Source organism: Megascapheus bottae, chromosome 9, assembly GCF_031878675.1.
Source record: "Megascapheus bottae isolate mThoBot1 chromosome 9, mThoBot2.hap1, whole genome shotgun sequence".
NCBI classification, from domain to species: Eukaryota; Metazoa; Chordata; class Mammalia; order Rodentia; family Geomyidae; genus Megascapheus; species Megascapheus bottae.
The window spans coordinates 68,376,607-68,395,204 of record NC_143517.1 but is presented as its reverse complement, the minus strand read 5'-3'; the positions used below and the strand labels follow the sequence as shown (position 1 = coordinate 68,395,204).

General features: G+C 54.9%; 2 protein-coding genes across 3 annotated transcripts; one reads left to right on the top strand and one right to left on the bottom strand.

Annotated features, from left to right (window-relative positions):
• The first annotated feature begins 901 nt into the window (after positions 1–901).
• Ccdc166 (coiled-coil domain containing 166) lies at positions 902–2,843 on the top strand. Its single transcript, XM_090338757.1, has 2 exons — positions 902–1,495; positions 1,588–2,843. The coding sequence occupies exons 1-2, from the start codon at positions 1,076–1,078 to the stop codon at positions 2,524–2,526; spliced, it is 1,359 nt and encodes a 452-aa protein (XP_090194883.1). The 5' UTR covers positions 902–1,075; the 3' UTR covers positions 2,527–2,843.
• Positions 2,844–8,171: 5,328 nt separating this feature from the next.
• Znf623 (zinc finger protein 623) lies at positions 8,172–16,790 on the bottom strand. Of its 2 annotated transcripts, none has more exons than XM_090339624.1 (3): positions 16,704–16,790; positions 10,391–10,572; positions 8,172–9,982 (listed from the first exon to the last, which is right to left on the bottom strand). In XM_090339624.1, the coding sequence occupies exon 3, from the start codon at positions 9,887–9,889 to the stop codon at positions 8,510–8,512; it is 1,380 nt and encodes a 459-aa protein (XP_090195750.1). In that variant the 5' UTR covers positions 9,890–9,982; positions 10,391–10,572; positions 16,704–16,790; the 3' UTR covers positions 8,172–8,509. The 2 variants fall into 2 exon arrangements, with proteins under 2 accessions (XP_090195750.1, XP_090195749.1); XM_090339623.1 differs by lacking the exon at positions 16,704–16,790 and adding an exon at positions 16,082–16,500.
• Between the last annotated feature and the right edge of the window lie 1,808 nt (positions 16,791–18,598).

Genomic DNA, 18,598 nt, shown 5'->3' with positions numbered 1-18,598 from the left:
GGCGCGCGCATGGACCGGACACTGCCAGTACCTCCAGTCCCAAAGAGGGTGTCGTGGCCAGGGCGGCTCAGGAGGTGACACGCGGCGGGGACGCGCTCACGGCAACGCGGGCCGGCGCGGGGCTCCCGCCCGGGATCCTGACTACTCGGGAGGCGGCGATCTGAGGACGGTGCAGGAGGTCCGGGAAGCGCTCATCTCAACACACTGCTCAGAGCAAGCCAGAAGTGGCTGCGGCTCAGGCGGCAGAGGGCTGGCCTTGAACACCGAGCGAGCGGCTGGGGAGCGGAGTTCGATCCCAGGACCGCACCCCCACAGAAAGAAACACGGAGTCCAAGCCCAGGACGGGCTGCCGAGGCGGAGGAACCCAGGGTGTAGACGCTTAAGCCCTCTGCGTTTCCGCCCCTCCCCAGCGTCCCCGCCCCGGCCTGCCGCGGGCCCCGCCCCCAGCACCCTCCCCGGCGGACCCCGCCCCTTCCCGAGTCCCCGCCCTCTCCAGGGTCCCGCCCCTTCCCCGGAGTCCACGGCCCCTTCTCCCGCGGCCCCTCCCCTCCCCCGCAGGCCCCGCCCTTTCCAGTGTCCCGCCCCTTCCCCGGAGTCCCCGCCCCTTCCCAGAGTCCACGGCCCCTTCTCCCGCGGCCCCTCCCCTCACCCGCAGGCCCCGCCCTCTCCAGTGTCCCGCCCCTTCCCCGGAGTCCCCGCCCCTCCTCCCGCGGGCCCCGCCCTTCTCCAGCCTCTCCCCCCGCCCCCCCATCCCAGGACTTGGAGGCGGGAACTGCCAGGAACGAAGCAGTCTAGCTGTTGCCCAAGGAACCGGCTGGGGCGGGGGGACGACTACGTTCTGTTTCCGTGGAAACCGCACCCGCAAACATCCACATTATCCAGACCCGGGCCGCAGCCACGGTCTGGAGACGCCGGCCTGACGTGGGCTCGCGTCTCCCCACACCTGTGCCCCTGAGGTGCATCCCGAGCCTGGACTGGGGCCTAGGACTTCTTAGCTGACGAAGCTGAGGGGCTGAGCAGCGGGGGCGGGCGGCGCACGGCGCCCTCAAGAGTCCTGTTGCCCCAAGCCCAAGCCATGGCGCCCAAGAAGAAGCGTGGGGTGAGTGGCGGGCAAGGCGCAGAGCCGCAGCTGTCGGAGCGTATGCAGTACCTGCAGCGCGAGTGCCAGATGCTCACGGAGCAGCTGGACACCTGCACCGGCCACGTGGACAAGGTGCTGCAAGAAAACGCCCTCCTGGACAGTGAGGCGATGCGCATGCGCGAGAAGAACCGGTTCATCGCCAACTACCTGACCGCGCGTGCGCAGCGCTGCGCCAATGCCATCATAACACTGGACGAGAAGAATCGCGTGGACTTGACCCAGATCCACTGGCAGCGAGCTGAGCTCGCATCCATCTACCAGGGTCGCGAGGATGGGGTGCGCGCGCAGCTGCTGGAGATGGAGACCCGAGCGGAGCAGATGGCCCGGAGGGTCCGGGAGCTGCAGCCCTACAAGGCCAGTGCGCGCGCGCGCGTCCGGGGACGGGTGGGGGGGGGCCGGGGAGGCGCGCGCTCCCCGCCCCTGCGCTGACCGCGCTGCCGCCGCAGGAGCTGCAGGTGGAGCAGCTGGCCCGGATCCGAGCGCTGGAGCGCGAGCTGCTGCACATGCGCGTGGAGCACACGCAGCTGCTGCACCACGCCAAGCGGCGCTTCCAGGAGGACAAGGCGACCTACGAGCGCGAGGCGCGCCAGCACGTGCAGACGCTGGGGCGGCGCGCGGAGCGGGAGGCGGCGCGCGCGCTCGTCGCGCACACGCAGGCCATCAAGACCGATAACTGGCGCCTCCGCCAGGAGCTGCTGCTGCTGCTGCACCGGAAGCACCTGCTCAACCTCCTGAGGCACCGGCTGCTGGAGCAGCGCGAGCTGCTGCGGGGCGAGCACGAGGACACGCGGAGCCTGCAGCGCGTGCACGGCTGGCTGCACAGGGGTCCCGGGGGCCCCCAGCTCTGGAAGTCCCCCACCCCGGCCGCGCCCGCGAGTCCCGGGCCCGCCCCGGCCCCCGGGGCCCCGACCCCCGTCTCCCCGCGCTTGGCCTCCCTGACGCCCACGGAAGGCCAGGCGCTCCCCGCCTCGCGCTCGCGGCACCCGTCGGCGGGGCCCGCACTCGCGGCCTCCAGGGCCCATTCGGCAATGGCGCTGCGCCCCAGCTCTCAGGGCCTGCTGGCGCCCCCAGCGGCCGTCCCCGCGCGCGGCTCGCGGGCCCAGTCCCTGACGCCGACGCACCGCCGCCGCCGGAGCTCCCGCATGCCGTCGCTGTCCCACCGGGGCTCGGGGGCCTCGTCTCCCACCCCGTCACCCGGGAGCTCGGACACGTCCCACGAGGGCTCTCGGTTCTCCACGCAGTCCTCCTTGCGGGGGACCTCACAAGACACGCTCCCGTCCGCCAAATCTGGCCGCTCCAGCCTGTCCCACGAGGGCGAGCGTCCGGCCCTGCGCCCCAGGAAGTCGGTCAACATCGACGACAAGGCCAACGTGCTCTCCGGCTGAGCGGGAGGCGCACGGGCCGGGCGGGCTGGGGAATAAAGCCCACCCGCGCCCGCACGACCCGGCGCGCCCGCTCCAGGCTGGGTGTCTGGTTCCTTCGTGCCGTGCCGCCGGGATCCAGTGCGCCCCGACCCCCAGAGCCAGCAGAGGCAGGGGGCGCGGAGCTGGGCGGGGCCCCCGCGCGGGAGCCCACGGGAGCCCCGGTCAGCCGTGGGTGCCTGGGAAGAGGCGGCCTCGTGGGCACCGCGGAGAGTTTTTCCGGAATTTAGAAAATTTCCAACGTAGACAAAGATGGAAGGGCGATGCCGCTCCACGGCCGCGTCCACGGAGGGCGCCCGCGCTGCCCATGAAGCCGCGAAGGCAGCGTGTGTCCCCACGGGCACAGCGGAAATGCAGTGTGGAGCAAACGCTAGATGACCGCTGGCTCGCGCTAGGCCCGAGTCCGCGCCTGGGCGCCGTCCTGGGCTTTCTCACCGCCAGCGCTCTAGCACCTGAGCCGCAGCACCACTTCCGCCTTTGTTTCCCTCTGAGTGTGGTTCGGAGGAGTTGAACCGGGTCGTCATGAATGCTAGGCAGGCACTCGACCACCAGGCCGCGCTCCCGGCCCTCCAGGTCTCCTCTTGGGTTTTGCTGCTTCCTGCGTAGTGCCTCGAATGAGGTCTGACTGCTCCATCTCGGAGGCCTGTGGGGCCCTTGGGCGTTGGGTGGCACCTGGACCAGGTAGGCCACATCCCTTCCCTTCCCTTCCCAGTTCTCACCCTCCTCCATGCTCCCTGAGCACTCGGGCTCCTCTTCACCGCCCCCTGGGCCAGCATCTCCCACCTGAGACTCACTCACTGCACACCCTGCAGCGAGCCCTGCGGGGTGGAAGGGAAGACACAGAGACCTCACCAAGCCTGGAAACTGCAAGAATTTAATCCAAGTCAGGCACGGTGCTTCACGCCTTAATCCTAGTTACTCAGGAGGCCGAGGACCGTGGTTCAAAGCCAGCGTGGGCACAAAAGGACCTGAAATTCTTATCTCCAATTAACCTCTAGAAAACGGGAAGTGGGACTTGGATCAAGGGTAGGGTGGTAGCCTTGAGCTAAAGAGCTCAGGGACAGCGCCCAGGCCAGAGTTCAAGCCCCATGACCTCCCCCCCAAAAAAAAGAATTAAATCAAAAGTTGTGGCAGAAACACAAAGTCAGGGGCTGGGAGTGTGGCCTAGTGGTAAGAATGCCTGCTTGCCTAGCATGCACGAAGCCCTGGATTCAATCCCTAGGTACCACATACACAGAAAAAGCCGGAAGTAGTGCTGTGGCTCAAGTGGCAGATCACTAGCCTGGAGATAGCCCTGTGTCCAGGCCCTGAGTTCAAGCCCCAGGACTGGCAAAAGAGAGAGCCAGATAGCCAGACAGTCAAAGTTGTGATTTTTGTAAATCACCACCAAATATGTCTGGAGAAGTGAGCACCGACACACACTCATGGCTGGTGGGGTTGCAAAGTGGTGCAGTGCCTTTGGGGACAGCCTGAAGGTTTTTTACAAAAACATGTATTCTTACCATGAGATACAGCAACTGGGCTCCTTGGAATTTTTACCAAAGAAAGCTTAGGGCACATGAATGTCTATAGTAACTTTATTCATAATTTCTCAAATTTTAGTAACCAGTTTTTCATCACTGTGACAAAACTATTTGGGAAAATCAGTGTAAATAAGGTGTGTGTGTATGGTCCTGGGGGCTTGAACCCAGGGACTAAGTGCTGTCCCTGAGCTTTTTTTTTTTTTTCCCAGTCCTGGGCTTGAGCTCGGGGCCTGAGCACTGTCCTTGGACTTTCTCAAGGCTAGAGCTCTACCACTTGAGCCTCAGCACCACTTCCGGCTTTTTTCTATGTATGTGGTACCTAGAAATCGAACCCAGGTCTTCATGCATGCTAGGCAAGCACTTTAACCACTAGGCCAAACTCCAGACCCTCCCTGAGCTTTTTTAAACAAAGGTTAGCATTTATTAGTTCAGCCACAGCTCCACTCACAGTGTTTTGATGATTAACTGGAGATTAGAGTCACAGATTTTCCTGCCAGGGCTGGCTTTGAACCTCAATCCTCAGATCTCTGTCACCTGGGTGGCCAGGATGATAGGCATAGGTCACCGGCACCTGGCTATATACACACACACATATATATACACACACACACACACGTATGTATGTGTATGTGTATATATATATTTTGTTTTCTGTTTTTGTCAGAAAGCTTTAGCTTTCTATATTTTAAAGCCGGGTGCAGTGGCTCACGCCTGTAATCCTAGCTATTCAGGAGCTTACATCTGAGGATCAAGGTTCAAAGCCAGCCCAGGCACAAAAGGACCTGAGACTCTTATCTCCAGTTATCTTCTAGAAAATGGGAAGTGGGGCTTCGCTCAAGGGTAGGGTGGTAGCCTTGAGCTGAAAAAGCTTAGAGACAGTGCCCAGCCAAGTTCAACCTTCATGACCCCCCCCAAAAAAAAAACAACAAAAAAACCATTTTCAGACAAAATTCAAAGGCATGATATTTTTTAGACAGAAAAATGAATGAAAAACTAAATTTCACCATAAATTAGAAGACAAATGGCCATTCTGAAAAAAACACGATAAAAGACAATACTCAGTATAATGGGATGTACAGAAAGCACCAGTGCTGGTAGATCATGCCTGTAATCCTAGCTACTCAGGAGTCTGAGATCTGAGGATCAAGGTTCAAAGCTAGCCTGGGCAGAAAAGCCTGAGACAAGCCCGTGAATTTCTTTCCTCTAATTGACCACAAAAAAAAGTTGGGAATGGAGCTGTGGCTCAAGTGATAGAGTGCTGGCCTAGAGCAAAAGACCTCAGGGAAAGTACCCAGACTGTGCTCCAACCCGAGGACCAACACACACATGACAGACAGACACAGACACAGACACAGACACACCCTGTATCCTACCACTCCAGCAACTGGGAGGCTCAAGACAAGGGATCTCACGGCTGAGGACAGACTCAGGACATATCTTTAGACTGACAATACTGAATAGGCACGGAGGAGCCACAGAAGCCCACAAACACTGGCGGTACAGGATGGATTCCCTGTGAACCCCCAAGGCCATGGACCACAGGTGCAGAGCCTGCACAAAGGGTTTTCAGGGGCCAGGGGAGAGGCCTCTGCCTCCTGAGCACCCCAGCCTCTGGGCTGAGGGAGAAGTTCCCATGGCCTGCCAGCCTCTGGCTTACCTAGCTTATTACAGACTTGAGTACACACAGGTATCCATATCTTAAAAAAAAAAAACAAAAAAACCCACAAAAACCCAGTAGGTATTCACCTGAGAAATTAAAACGTACAAACAAATACTTCTACACAAAAGCAGTTTTATTCTTGAGTCAAAACTGGAAAGCTAAATTTCCTCAAACGAGAGGACAGATGGCTGAGCATCTTTTCAATGGCACACTGCCCAGCACATACAACTACCACAACACAATCTCGCTGTCTAAACACAGAGTGACCAGCAGGACAGGAATACAGGCCTCAGGGCCACATGAGGTTCTGGAAGCAATGCTAAGCCCCTGCAGAAAGCTGTTGCCAAGGGTGGAGGTCAGGTTGGCGAGAGGGAACTTTGTGGGCTGAAACCCTGCCATGCCTCCTGACTGAGGTGGTGGTGACACTGCTGTAGGGACTTCCATGTCTGTACACTTGGATGGGTCTTGTATTACACTGATTGAAATGGTCTAACACCTGCTTCTCTGCCACCAAGAAGGCAAACTTTCCAGGAAAGAACATGGTATGTCCTTGCTGAACTATATGTCTACTTGAGACATCCAGGGTCCCCAGAATTCATTAAAAACTGAAATTAGGGCCAGGAATTTGGCCTAGTGGTAGAGTGCTTGCCTAGCATGCACGAAGACCTGGGTTTAATTTCTTGGTACCAAATACATAGAAAAAAGCTGGAAGTGGCGTTGTGGCTCAAGTGGTAGAACTCTAGCCTTGAGAAAGCCCAAGGACAGTGTTCAGGCCCTGAGTTCAAGTCCAAGGACTGGCATACTACTACTACAACTACTACTACTAATAATAATAATAATAAAATAATAAATAATAGCACAAAAGTCTGCAAAATTCTTATCTCCAAATAAACCACCAGAAAGCCAAAAGTGGCGCTGTGGCTCAAGTGGTAGAGTGATAGCCTTGAGCTGAAGAGCTCAGGGTCAGCGCCCAGGCCCAGAGTTCAAGCTGTGTGACTGACAAAACAACAAACAGAACAAATTATAAGCCAGGCACTGGGGACGCACATCTGCAATTCCAACCACTCAGGAGGCCGAGATCTGAGGATCATGGTTCAAAGCCAGTCCAGGCAGGAAAGTCTCTATCTCCAATGTTTTATATCTCCAGAAAACTGGAGGTGGCGCTGTGGCTCAAAGTGGTAGAGTGGTAGCCTTGAGCGCAGAGAGGTTCAGGGCCAATGCCCAGGCCCCGAGTTCAAGCCCTGTAACCAACTAAAATACCTGAAATTATGCCATTATAAACAAAAGTTATTGTCTCAAAACTGGTGGTTCGTGTTCAGATGACAGAAATTGAGAGGCAAAAATTAGTCTAGCAGACTTGGTGGATGGAACAACTGGTGAGCTGAGTCTTCCTGCTTCACCATCTGGCGGAGCAGGAGCAGGAGCCTGCCATGCCCGGCAGTCCCCCTCCTGGACCCCTTCCTCCCAAGCTACCCACCTCTTCCTCCTCTTTTGTTTTGGCCAGTCCTGGGCTTGAACTCAGGGCCTGAGCACTGTCCCTGGACTTCCTGGAACCTCTGGAGCATCCTGCGCTCCACCACTCCGCAATCGTTCCGAGGGCCTCCAGGGTGGTGAGCCTCGCTTTCTGCTCCGGATCTGTGCTCGTCATCCCCTGTAGAGCTCAGGATAGCTTCAACAGGAGATGTGGGCCAGAGGCAAAAAGTGACAAGGAATGAAACAACCTGGGAGCTGGTAAGACAGAAACATGCACTGCGCCCGCGTGTGCATCCTCCGGTAGCTGGGTGAGGTGCAAAGCGTAGTGAGGACTGAGCCTCTGAGGACAGGGACAACCCAGGGAGTGCCCGGTACTGCCGCATAGGAGGGCCCAGATACAGACAGGTGACGGCACAACTCTTTATTAGGTAGGAACAGGAGATGTTAAGCAGTGGAGTAACGACAGACCTAACAGAATAGACATCACTGACGCGTAACCAAGGAACACTCAAAGCCTCGTAACCCTAGTACTCATGAAGCCCAGGCAGCAGGGCTGCAAGTTCAAGGCCAGCCCAGCCATACAGTGACACTGTTTTAAAAAAGGAAAAGAAGATGTCAATGGGGGCCAGGAGCTTGGCCTAGTGGTAGAGTGCTCAGCATGCACCTGCACCCAGGTTCAATTCCTCAGTACCACATACATAGAAAAGCCGGAAGTGGTGCTGAGGACAACGTGTAGAGCTCTAGCCTTGAGAAAACCCAAGGACAGTGCTCAGGCCCTGAGCTCAAGCCCAGGCCTGGAAAAAAAAAAAATGTCAATTACAGACTTTGGGGTGTCTTTTGTTGCTATGCGCTAGTCACTGAAGACAATGAATCAGAAATGAGAAGTCATAATTCTGGTATTTCAAAAGAAATACAGAAAGAGAGGTAAGCACTGGGCATCAGAAGCAGGAAGCCACCCACTGGCTGAGCGGGATGCCCGAGGAAGAGTTGGTGGGGAGGTGGTGTCCTGTAGAGCACGTGCGGCCAGGAGCTAAGCAGCAAGGGTGCAAAGCTGCAGGACTCAGGACGGCGGCTGAGCCAACTCAGTCCATGTTCACGACAAAGCCTCTCTCTCCAGCCTCCAAATAGGAAGACTACTCTGTTCTCTGGAAGCATTCAACGCAAGGGGTCGGTAATCGTGCGTAACATCTAAAACCCTTCTCTTGTGAGCCCCCCCATCTCGGCTCAAGGTAATAAGCTGACTGGCCCCTTGTACTCTGGGCCTGTGGGTGTAGCCCAGTTCCAAGCAGCATCACTGACTTGGGGAGTGACTGCTGGCCAAGTCATTCACCCGAGCCTCCTGTTCCGTGGCCCCCTCAGCCAGATGCCAGGCGGCCCCACCCAGGGGAAGCCCTTCCTGCTGGACAAAGCCTGGGGGCGGGAGGCGCTCAGCGCACTCATAGAGCCTCTCTTCGGCGTGCATCTTCTGGTGCTGCAGGAAGTTGGACCTCTGTATGAAGCCCTTCCCACAGTCACTGCACACGTAGGGCTTCTCTCCCGTGTGGACGATCTGGTGCAGGAGCAGCTTGGAGCTCTGGATGAAGGCTTTGCCACAGGCTTTGCACTCGAAAGGCCTCTCCCCGCTGTGGATCTTCTGATGCTCAGTGAGGTGGGCCTTCTGCAGAAAGGCCTTCCCACACTCCCTACACTCATACACACGCTCGCCAGTGTGGATCTTCTGGTGTCGGATCAGGTAGGAGCTCAGAAAGAAGGCCTTCCCACACTCATTACACTCATAGAGTTTCTCCCCAGTGTGGATCCTCTGGTGCTGGGTGAAGTTGGATGTTTGGCTAAAACGCTTGCCACACTCATTGCACACATAGGGCCGCTCTCCAGTATGAATTCTCTGATGCTGAATCAGCTTGGAGCTCCGAATAAAGGCCTTCCCGCACTCCCGGCACTCAAAGGGTCTCTCCCCCGTGTGGATCCTCTGGTGCTCCACGAGGTCCGAGCGGTGGCGGAAGGCCTTGCCACAGTCCCTGCACTCATACTGCTTCACCTCGGTGTGGATCTGGTAGTGGCGGATGAGGCTGGAGCTCCTGATGAAGGACTTTCCACATTCATTGCACTCATAGGGTCTTTCTCCCGTGTGAATCCTCTGGTGGCGAATGAGCAACGAGCTCTGACCAAAGCCTTTCCCACACTCCTTGCATTCAAAAGGCCTCTCTCGGGTGTGAACCCTCTGGTGCCGAAGCAGGTCTGCACTGTGACAGAACGCTTTTCCGCACTGAGAACACTTGAATGGCTTTTCCCCTGCATGAACCTGCTGATGTTCCATCAGGCTTGCGTAGTGAATGAAGTCTCCTTTACCACACTGATCGCGGGGGTAAGGCTTCTCCCCAGTGTGAGAGATCTGGTGTCTGACTAGGTCTGAACTGAATGGGAAGCTTGTGCCACAAATGCCACAGGAATGTGCCTCCCCTTCTACAAAATCTCTTTGAAGTGTAAGAAGATTCGGGTTCAGAACAGAGTTCCTTCCTGACTTACCACATACCTGGGCTGTCCCTCCGGTCTGGATTTTCCAGTGGGTCACCGTCCCCTGGGAGGGGGAACTCCCGGGGCTCTGATCCTCTGTGGGGTTCCCCAGTCTGGCTTCATGGGGTCCCCCAGACTCAGGGGCAGGGGGCTCCATCACTGTGACACAGTCTGACAGCACCCCATGTGTATCTTCATCCTCAGAGATTCAGGCTTCAGTCACCTTTTTGTCAGCAGCTCCTAAAATAATCTGAAACAAGAGGAGATTATCTTTCCTCTCTTTGAAGCTGCTGAAGCAAGTACAGGACTCAGCTCATACCCCACCCCTGACCTCCACACTTCTATCTGCAGCTCTGGTATGGCCCCAACCAGCCACCCAGCCACATGCAGGACAGGTTTATGTCACCAACTTGTCCTAGGGGGAGTGGGCAAAGGGATAGGGTTGGGACAGTCCTCAGAAACCAAGATGCACGATGCAAAAGGAGCCCCGGCAGCTCTTCACATCCTGACTTCAGTTTCCACCACCAGACCCCACATTCCACAGACTGCATTTAATTTGTTCTACGTAGTACACACACAAGCCATTACACATTGTTACTGCAGCAGTTTTCTTTGCAGTGCAAGGGAGCAAACCCAGCAAGGTCTCATGAACACCTACCTAGTCAGAGCTCTGCCACGGAGCTCCGCCTCCAGTTCTGCAGCAGCCTACATCAATTCTGTGTGTGTGTACACACTGGGCTTAAACTCATGTCCTCCTCCTCCTCATTTACTCCCACAGCTGGTGCTCCATCATCTGAGATCATTTGAGCCACACAATCAATCAGCTTTTCTGCTGGTTAACTGGAGAGAAAAATCTGTCAGAATTGTCTGACCAAGCTGGCTCTGAACTTTGGCCCTCAGATCTCAGCCTCTTGAGAGGCTAGGATTCCAGGCATTGTAGCAGGTTTTTTTGTTTTTTGTTTTGGTGGTCATGGGACTTGAACTCGGCCTGGTCGCTGTCCCTGAGCTCTTCAGCTCAAGGCCACTGCCCTACTCCTTCAGCCAAGCCCCACTTTCCATTTTCTAGAGGTTAATTGGAGTTGAGTCTCATCTCAGGTCCTTCTGTGCCCCAGCTGGCTTTGAACCTTGTTCCTCAGATCTCAGCCTCCTGAGTAGCTGGGATTACAGGCGTGAGCCACCACAACCGGCTTGTGTGTGCATTTGTATGCCAAGCTTGTGGCTTGAACTCAGGGTCTATTTTTTAAATTTATTTATCTTTGCCAATCCTGGGCTTGAGCTCAGGGCCTAAGCATTGTCCTTGGACTTTTCTCAAGGTTAGATCTCTACCACTTGAGCCACAGCACCACTTCTGGCTTTTTTTTTTTTCTATGTATGTGGTACTGAGGAATTTAACCCAGGTCTTTGTGCATGCTAGGCGAGCACTCTACCACTAGGCCACACTCCCCACCCCAAGGGTCTATTTTAAATGTTTGCTTAAGGCCAACATTCTACCCTAGAGCCACAGTTCCTCAAATGGCTTTCATGTCCACTGGAGGTAAGAGCCTCTCGGGTTTTCAGGCAGGGATGTAGTGCAGTGGCAAGCGTGCACTTAGCCAAGGGCAACACCCTGAGCTGGATCCCCAGTGCCAAAAACAAGCATAAAATAAATAAATACTCTGCCCAGTTTGGTGGCTCACGCCTGTCATCCCAACTACTCACTCAGGAGGCTGAGATCTGAGGATCAAAGTTCAAAGCCAGCCCAGCATGACAGGCCCTGAGACTCTTATCTCCAATTAACCTCTAGAAAATGGGGAGTGGGGCTTGGCTCAAGGGTAGGGCAGTAGCCTTGATCTGAAGAGCTCAGGGACAGTGCCTAAGCCTAAATGAAGCCCCATGACCCCCCACCCCCCCAAAAAAAATGTGAATCAAATGCTGACTTTGAGGAAGCCAGCACTCTTTAAGCAGGTGTGAAACAGCTGGCAGAATGGGATGCCAGCTCCTCTACCACCCAGCCTGAGGGCCAGCTGTCCCAAGGGCACGTGCTTTGGTCTGTTCTTCCACACCAGGAGTTCCAAGTAGGACTAATTCTACAAGGAGGCTGCAGCAAGACACTGCTTCAGCCAGGGGACACCAGGGCCGAACCACATGCAGCATGAGGAAGTTCAGTGCTACTCCAAAAAGGCCTTGGCACCAGGGCAGCCCACCACCTCCACGTGCCCCACTCTCCAGCCTCAGCAGCGCCAGGGCCGTCAGGAAGCCAGAGGCTGGCCGGGCTGTGCTCAGCAGCACACCTGCCCAGGTTCCCGGGTAGGTGGAAAACCCGTAAGAGCTAAGGTTCAAATCCAGGTCTGTCCTTCTCCAGTGCCCACCCCTCCTGTAAGACCTTTACCTTCTCAAATGTCACTCTTATAAGACATTTTCCTGCAAAAAACTCAAGGGCAGGGCTGGGATGTAGCTGAGTGGCAAAGCGCTTGCCTAGGAAGTGCAACGTCCTGGGTTCGATCCCCAGTGCCAAAAAAGAAAAGACAAAAAAAATACAGTTAAAAAAAAAAAAAAACGGGCCGGGAGTTTGGCCTAGTGGTTAAAGTGCTTGCCTAGCATGCATGAAGACCCGGGTTCGATTCCTTGGTACCACATACATAGAAAAAAGCCAGAAGGGGCCAGGAGTTTGGCCTAGTGGTTACAGTGCTTGCCTAGCATGCACAAAGACCCGGGTTTGATTCCTTGGTACCACATACATAGAAAAAAGCTGGAAGTGGTGCTGAGGCTCAAGTGGTAGAGCTCTAGCCTTGAGAAAGTCCAAGGACAGTGCTCAGGCCCTGAGCTCAAGCCCAGGACTGGCAAAAAAAAAAAAAAAAGCCAGAAGTGGTGCTGAGGCTCAGTTGGTAGAGCTCTAGCCTTGAGAAAGTCCAAGGACAGTGCTCAGGCCCTGAGCTCAAGCCCAGGACTGGCAAAAATAAACAAACAAACAAACAAAAAAAAAAACCCTCAAGGGCAGCCAGGCACAGTGGCTCACCTCTGTAATCCTGGCTACTCAGGAGGCTGAGATCTGAGGATCAAGGTTCAAAGCCAGCCTGGGCACAAAAGGACCAATTAACCTCTAGAAAATGGGAAGTGGGCCTTGGCTCAAGGGTAGGGTGGTAGCCTTGAGCTGAAGAGCTCAGGGGCAGCACCCAGGCCCAGGGGTAGAGCAATAGCCTTGAGCTAAAGAGCTCAGGGATGCCACCCAGGCTGAATTCAAGCCCCACAATCCACAAAAAAATAAATAAATAAAAAGAAAGAAAAATAACCCCAACCCCTGGGTTGAAGCGCCGGGATGAACACACGCATTTGTTTTGCTCTTGTTTTATGGTGTCAGTCCTGGAACGCAGGCTTTGGCACTATCCTTGAGTTTCTCTGCCCAAAGCTAGAAATCTACTCCTGGAGCCACAGCTCCATTTCTGGATTGTTTTTCTGGTGGTTAATTTGAGGTAAGAGTGGACACTTTGAGCCTGGATCCTCAGATCTCAGCCTCATGAATAGCTAGGATTATAGGCATGAGCAACTGGTACCTGCTGAAAGGAAGATTATTTTGAAAGTTTGTCATTTTCTTGATTGAAAAAGGGAGGGTTGAGGTGGGAATGTGTCTGTCTTTGGAAATCATGATACGGTGTTTAGTGGTAGGAATTGAAGCCAGACCCTCTAACATGCTAGACTGGTACTCTACCACTCATCCCTAAGCTTTACTCTTAGCCCGATTTTTTTTTTTTTTTTTTTTTTTTTTGCCAGTCCTGGGCATGAGCTCAGGGCCTGAGCACTGTCCTTGGATTTTTCTCAAGGCTAGAACTCTACCACTTCAGCCTTCTGGCTTTTTCTAAGTATGTGGTACCAAAGAATTGAACCCGGTCTTAGTGCATGCTAGGCAAGCACTCTAAAACTAGGCCAAACTCCCGGCCCTGATTTTTTTTTTTAATTAAATTTATTTATTTTGTCAGTCCTGGGTTTGAACTCAGGGCCTGAGCATCATCCTTGCACTTTCTCAAGGCCAGAGCTCAACTACTTGAGCCTCAGCACCACTTCCACCTTTTTTCTATGTATATGGTACCAAGGAATCAAACCCGGGTCTTCGTGCATGCGAGGTAAGCACTCTACCACTAGGCCAAACTCCTGGCCCTGATTTTCATGTATTTATTTTTTCCAGTCCTGGGGCTTGAACTCAGGGCCTGGACTCTGCCCTGGAGCTTCTTTTACTCAAGGCTAGCACTCTACCACTAGAGTCACAGCACTAATTCTGGCTTTTTCTGTGTATGTGGTACCGAGGAATTGAACCCAGGGCTTCCTGCATGCTAGGCAAGCACTCTACCACTAAACCACTTTCTCAATCTCTGCTTTATTTTCAAAATGAGTGCATGTTGCCCAGGAACAAGGTTTCCCTTGTTGACAGGAAGAGCTAGAACCTATATGTATGCTTCCTAACAGTTTTCAGAACTGCTTTAACTTTAGAGAAAGTGTTGTGCTAAAAATTTTGTTGTTGTAGAACTGGAGTTTGAACTCAGGCCTTTGCTTATGGCAGTTGATGTGACCCGGACTTCCAGGCCTTTTTGGCTTTAGTTCTACTTCAGGTAGGGCCCTGACTTTTGGCCCAGGGCAAGCCTCGCACTGCCATCTTTCTGTGGCCTCCCTGGTAGCTGTGATGCCAGACCTGTGTTGACAGAGATAGGGGTCTCCTTAACTGCCAGGCTGGCCTCAGGCCATGAATCCTCCAGTAAGCAAGGTAAAGAAGTTGCTTTTGGTTTTTGGATCTCAGGGCTTGAACTCAGGATTTGGGTGCTGTCCCTGAGTTTTTTTGTGCTCATGGCTAGCTCTCTACCACTTAAGCCTAGCTCTATTTCCCCTTCTTTGGTGATTAATTGGAGATAAAGGTTGTATTGACTTTCCTGCCTGGGCTGTTTTCCAACTACAATCATCAAATCTCAGCCTCCTAAGCAGCTAGCTTACACATGAGCCACAGGTGTCTGGCCAGACAATTTTTGCCTTTTTTTTTTTTTTTTGCCAGTCCTGTGACTTGAACTCTGGGCCTGGGCACCATCCCTGAGCTTCTTTTGTTCAAGGCAAGTGCTCTAACACTTGAGTCACAGTGCCACTTTTTTTTTTTTTTTTTTTGCCAGCACCACCCCACCCCGTCCCCCGCAGTGTACGAAAGAATCAAACCAGGGCTTCGTGAATGCTAGGCTTGCACTCTACACTCACCACTAGTCTACACTCCTGGCCTGGCTTTTTTTTTTTTTTTTTTTTTTTTTGCCAGTTCTGGCTTTGAACTGGAGATAAGAGTCTCACGTTAAGTCCATGTTAAACCTGCCTAAGCTGGCTATGAACCAAGATCCTCAGATCTCTGCCTCCTGTGTAGCTAGGATTATCGGTGTGAGCTATCAGCACCTGGCAAGGAAGTTTTTAAAAATAGAATATATTTTACTTTGAAGGAACATTTATCTCAAAATCAACAATCTTCAGTTTCTGCTTAGCTACTTCTATAAACACATCAACTGGCCTTGTTCTGAGGTTTGTCCCCAGTAACACCTCTGTTCAGGGGTTACACATAGCTGGTGCTGAGGTCTCAATGCTGAATTATCACCAGTTGTCTTCTCTAAATCTGGAACATTGGAGTTTTTTCTTAACACCAGTTTCCTTGGAATCCTAGGCCCATGGGTACTAAAGGTCTATGAGTAAAATGAAAGGTCTGTACAAGTAAAATTGAATCAGCACCTCTCACTAAAACCTCTTGACAGAAAGAATAAAAGGAGGTAAACTACACCAGTTGTCTGGCTGATGAGATAATGCTTTCTTGTTGCAGCATGTGGAATCTGCTGGAAGAAACACCACATCTCAATGCAGTCAATGCTAAGTGTCAGTAGCACTGACGGTGGGGTGCCTGTAAGGTGCCCTTAACAGCACCAGAAGCCTGCAGTTCCTATCCTAGCGATGAGGGGACACCCTAGGATTCGTTGTTAAGTATCCAGTCCAGTTTGTCAAAGACCACAGAAAGGGAGGTGTGCAGCTCGGGAATGAGAATTGCAGGGCACGAGGGCACCGGATGGGCCCCCAGTGCCTGTGCCCATGCAGTGAGGGAGCAAGGCAGGTTTGTTCACCTTCTCCTCACAACCTTCCAGCCGACCAACTCAAAGTCAAAAGTAAAACTGCAGCCAGCCACTGCCAGCTGCTCTCTCCAGCTCTGCCAAAGACACCTACAAGCTTTTCCTCCTCCTGACTTCATCCGTCCTGTGGCTCCGGTCTGAGCCCTCCTTGTTCTGGGTCCACCACTCCTGGCTACCCCATCTTCGATTCTGATCATGAGGGTGGTTGGGGCATTCCCAGCGTGGCCCTGGCACCTTACCATCCCCAGGCTCAGTCTAGGAGAACCAAGAATCCACCCAATGGCTCCGGGAGCGGACACGGCCGCGGGTGCAGGCTGGAGAAGTCCCGCTGTGCCCCACAGGCGGAGCTGACGGCACGATATGTCACGTCTTGACAGGGACAAGCGCGTCTCCGACGCTAGGTGGGCAGGGGACGCTTGCCGGTCTCCGAAGACTCCAGGCAATCTGCCACCACGACCCCTGGGAGCCCTTCGGAAACGCGGCTCAGGCCCCGGGGACTGCGGTCAGAACGTGCCTGGGGAGGCGACCGAACGTGCTGGGGCCGCCCGAGGGCGAGCCAAAGTGCTGCAAAGCCGACGGAGTGGCAGCGCCCGGGGCCGAGCCGTCGCGCGGGCCGCGCCTCCCTCCCGCCTCGGCCCCGCGGCCGGGCCGCCCGCGCGGCTCCGCCTCAGGCGGGCGGAGCGGAGGGAGGGCCCACGCCGCCAAGCCCGCGCCGCCCGGGCCCCGGGCCCCGCTCCCGCGCACGGGCCGCGGCGGAGGCGGGGAGTTACCACACGAGGCTCGGCGGGGAGACGGCCGGGCCCGGCCCCGGAGGCCCGCGCGCGGCCGCCCCACGCCCGGCCAGCCCGCGGCGCCACTCACCCGCGCCCGGCGGCGAGGACGGCGAGCCCGACGCGGGAGCCGCACCCGGCGCGGCGACCGGCACCGACAAAGCCAGCGCGGCCTCCCGCCGCCGCGGCCGGAAGTCGCCGCAGGCCCCGCCCCCCGGCTTCCGGCGCCTCTCTAGGAAGGCCGGGCGCCTCTCGGTGGTGCGGACGGACCTCCGGCTGGCGGCGCAGCGCTCCGCGGGCGCGCGGGGGCCTCGCCGCAGCCCCGAGCCGGCGCTTGGCTCGGCGCGCTCGGGCCGCCGGGGCCTGGGCGGAGGATTCGTGCCCGGGGTCGGAGTGCGGACCAGCGAGAACGGAGCCGCCTCCCGCCCGCCCGGGGCCCGCGCAGGAGCTCCCGAGACTCCTCTCTCCGCTCAGCCACCCAGGCGCTCGTGGCCGTGGCGACCCCGCGTCGCGGTGGAGAATTGGCCCAGTGGAGCGGTGGCTCCGCAGCCAAAGCCGCCCTCGGGGCGAAGCCCGCCCGGGACGCGCAGCCCCGAGCCCGGGCGCCGCGCTGGGCCGGAGCTCGGCCGCCACATCTCCAGAGGTCGGATTGGCAGTGGGGTTGGTTTTCCAGTCCTGGGCTTGCGCTCAGAGCCTGAGCGCTGTCCTTGGACTTTCTCAAGGCTAGAGCTCTACCACCCGAGCCTCAGCACCACTTCCAGCTTTTTTCTATGTATGTGGTACCGAGGAATCGAACCCGGGCCTTCGTGCATGCTAGGCAAGCACTTAACCACTAGGCCACACTCCCAGCCCCAGGACTGGGAGTCTCTAGGAGAGCGGGCGGCTGCCCAGAATCCAGTTTACACCCAGTTTTTAAAGACAAAAGTCCCATATGGGGTGGGGAACCATCAGGGAGAGCGTTCGGGCAAAATAGCACATCTGCACATTCTCCAAAGTGGAGCTTTCCTAGTTGTCCTGGAACTAAGCATCTGCAATTCAAAAAAATGGCTTTTGCTCACCTCTAGGTTTTTGGAGCTGGGTGAAAAGCCTCCACCACCCAGCTGTGGGGACAGACATGCTACTTGGATCCAGTATCCTCATTTCACCTGGACCAGCACAAAAGGAAAGAAAAGGAAAACTGTACTCTTACCCATAGATACAAGCACATCGAAGTGCGGTTGCCCTGAACACTAGCATGGTATTTGTGGTGAAAAGCAAGGGGGCCGGTGTTGGCTGCTCACTCCAGGATGACTACATTGATGGCTGGTGTAGTTGATCAATTTTGCTGGTTCATTGTTTCATCAATTGGGTCCAGAGGTATCAAACTTGGTCGGCTATTAAGCTGGAATTACCTCAACACATATATCTGAACTTCCCTATAAACAGGTGGTGGATTCCAACACAAAATCTCTTGAAGCTGGTGGGTTACGCCTGTCATCCTAGCTACTCAGGAGACTGAGATCTGAGGATCAAGGTTCAAAGCCAGCCTGGGTACAAAAGAATCTGAGACTCTTATCTCCATTTAACCCCTAGAAAATGGGAAATGAGGCTTGGCTCAAGGGTAGAGCAGTAGCCTAGAGCTGAAGAGCTCAGGGAGAATGCTCAGGCCCTGGGGCAGGGTGGTAGCCTTGAGCTGATGAGCTCAGGGCCAGCGCCAGGCTGAGTTCAAGTCCCAAGACCCACCCAAAAAAAAAATTTTTTTTTCTTCACAAAAGTATCAAGCCAAGCTGTGAGATCATTATTTTTCTTTGCAAATACATTTTGTACCTAGGAGTCATTTTCTCAAGTGTTCCCATATGTGTCTATCTGTACTTATTTTAATCAAGGTACTCATTAATATAGTATTTGTTTGAATTCCTGACTATTGTTTCACATGTCTCATTTTCTCTATCCTAATTCACTCCTGCCAAAGAGCTGGATGCACTGACTCACACCTGCGGTCCTAGC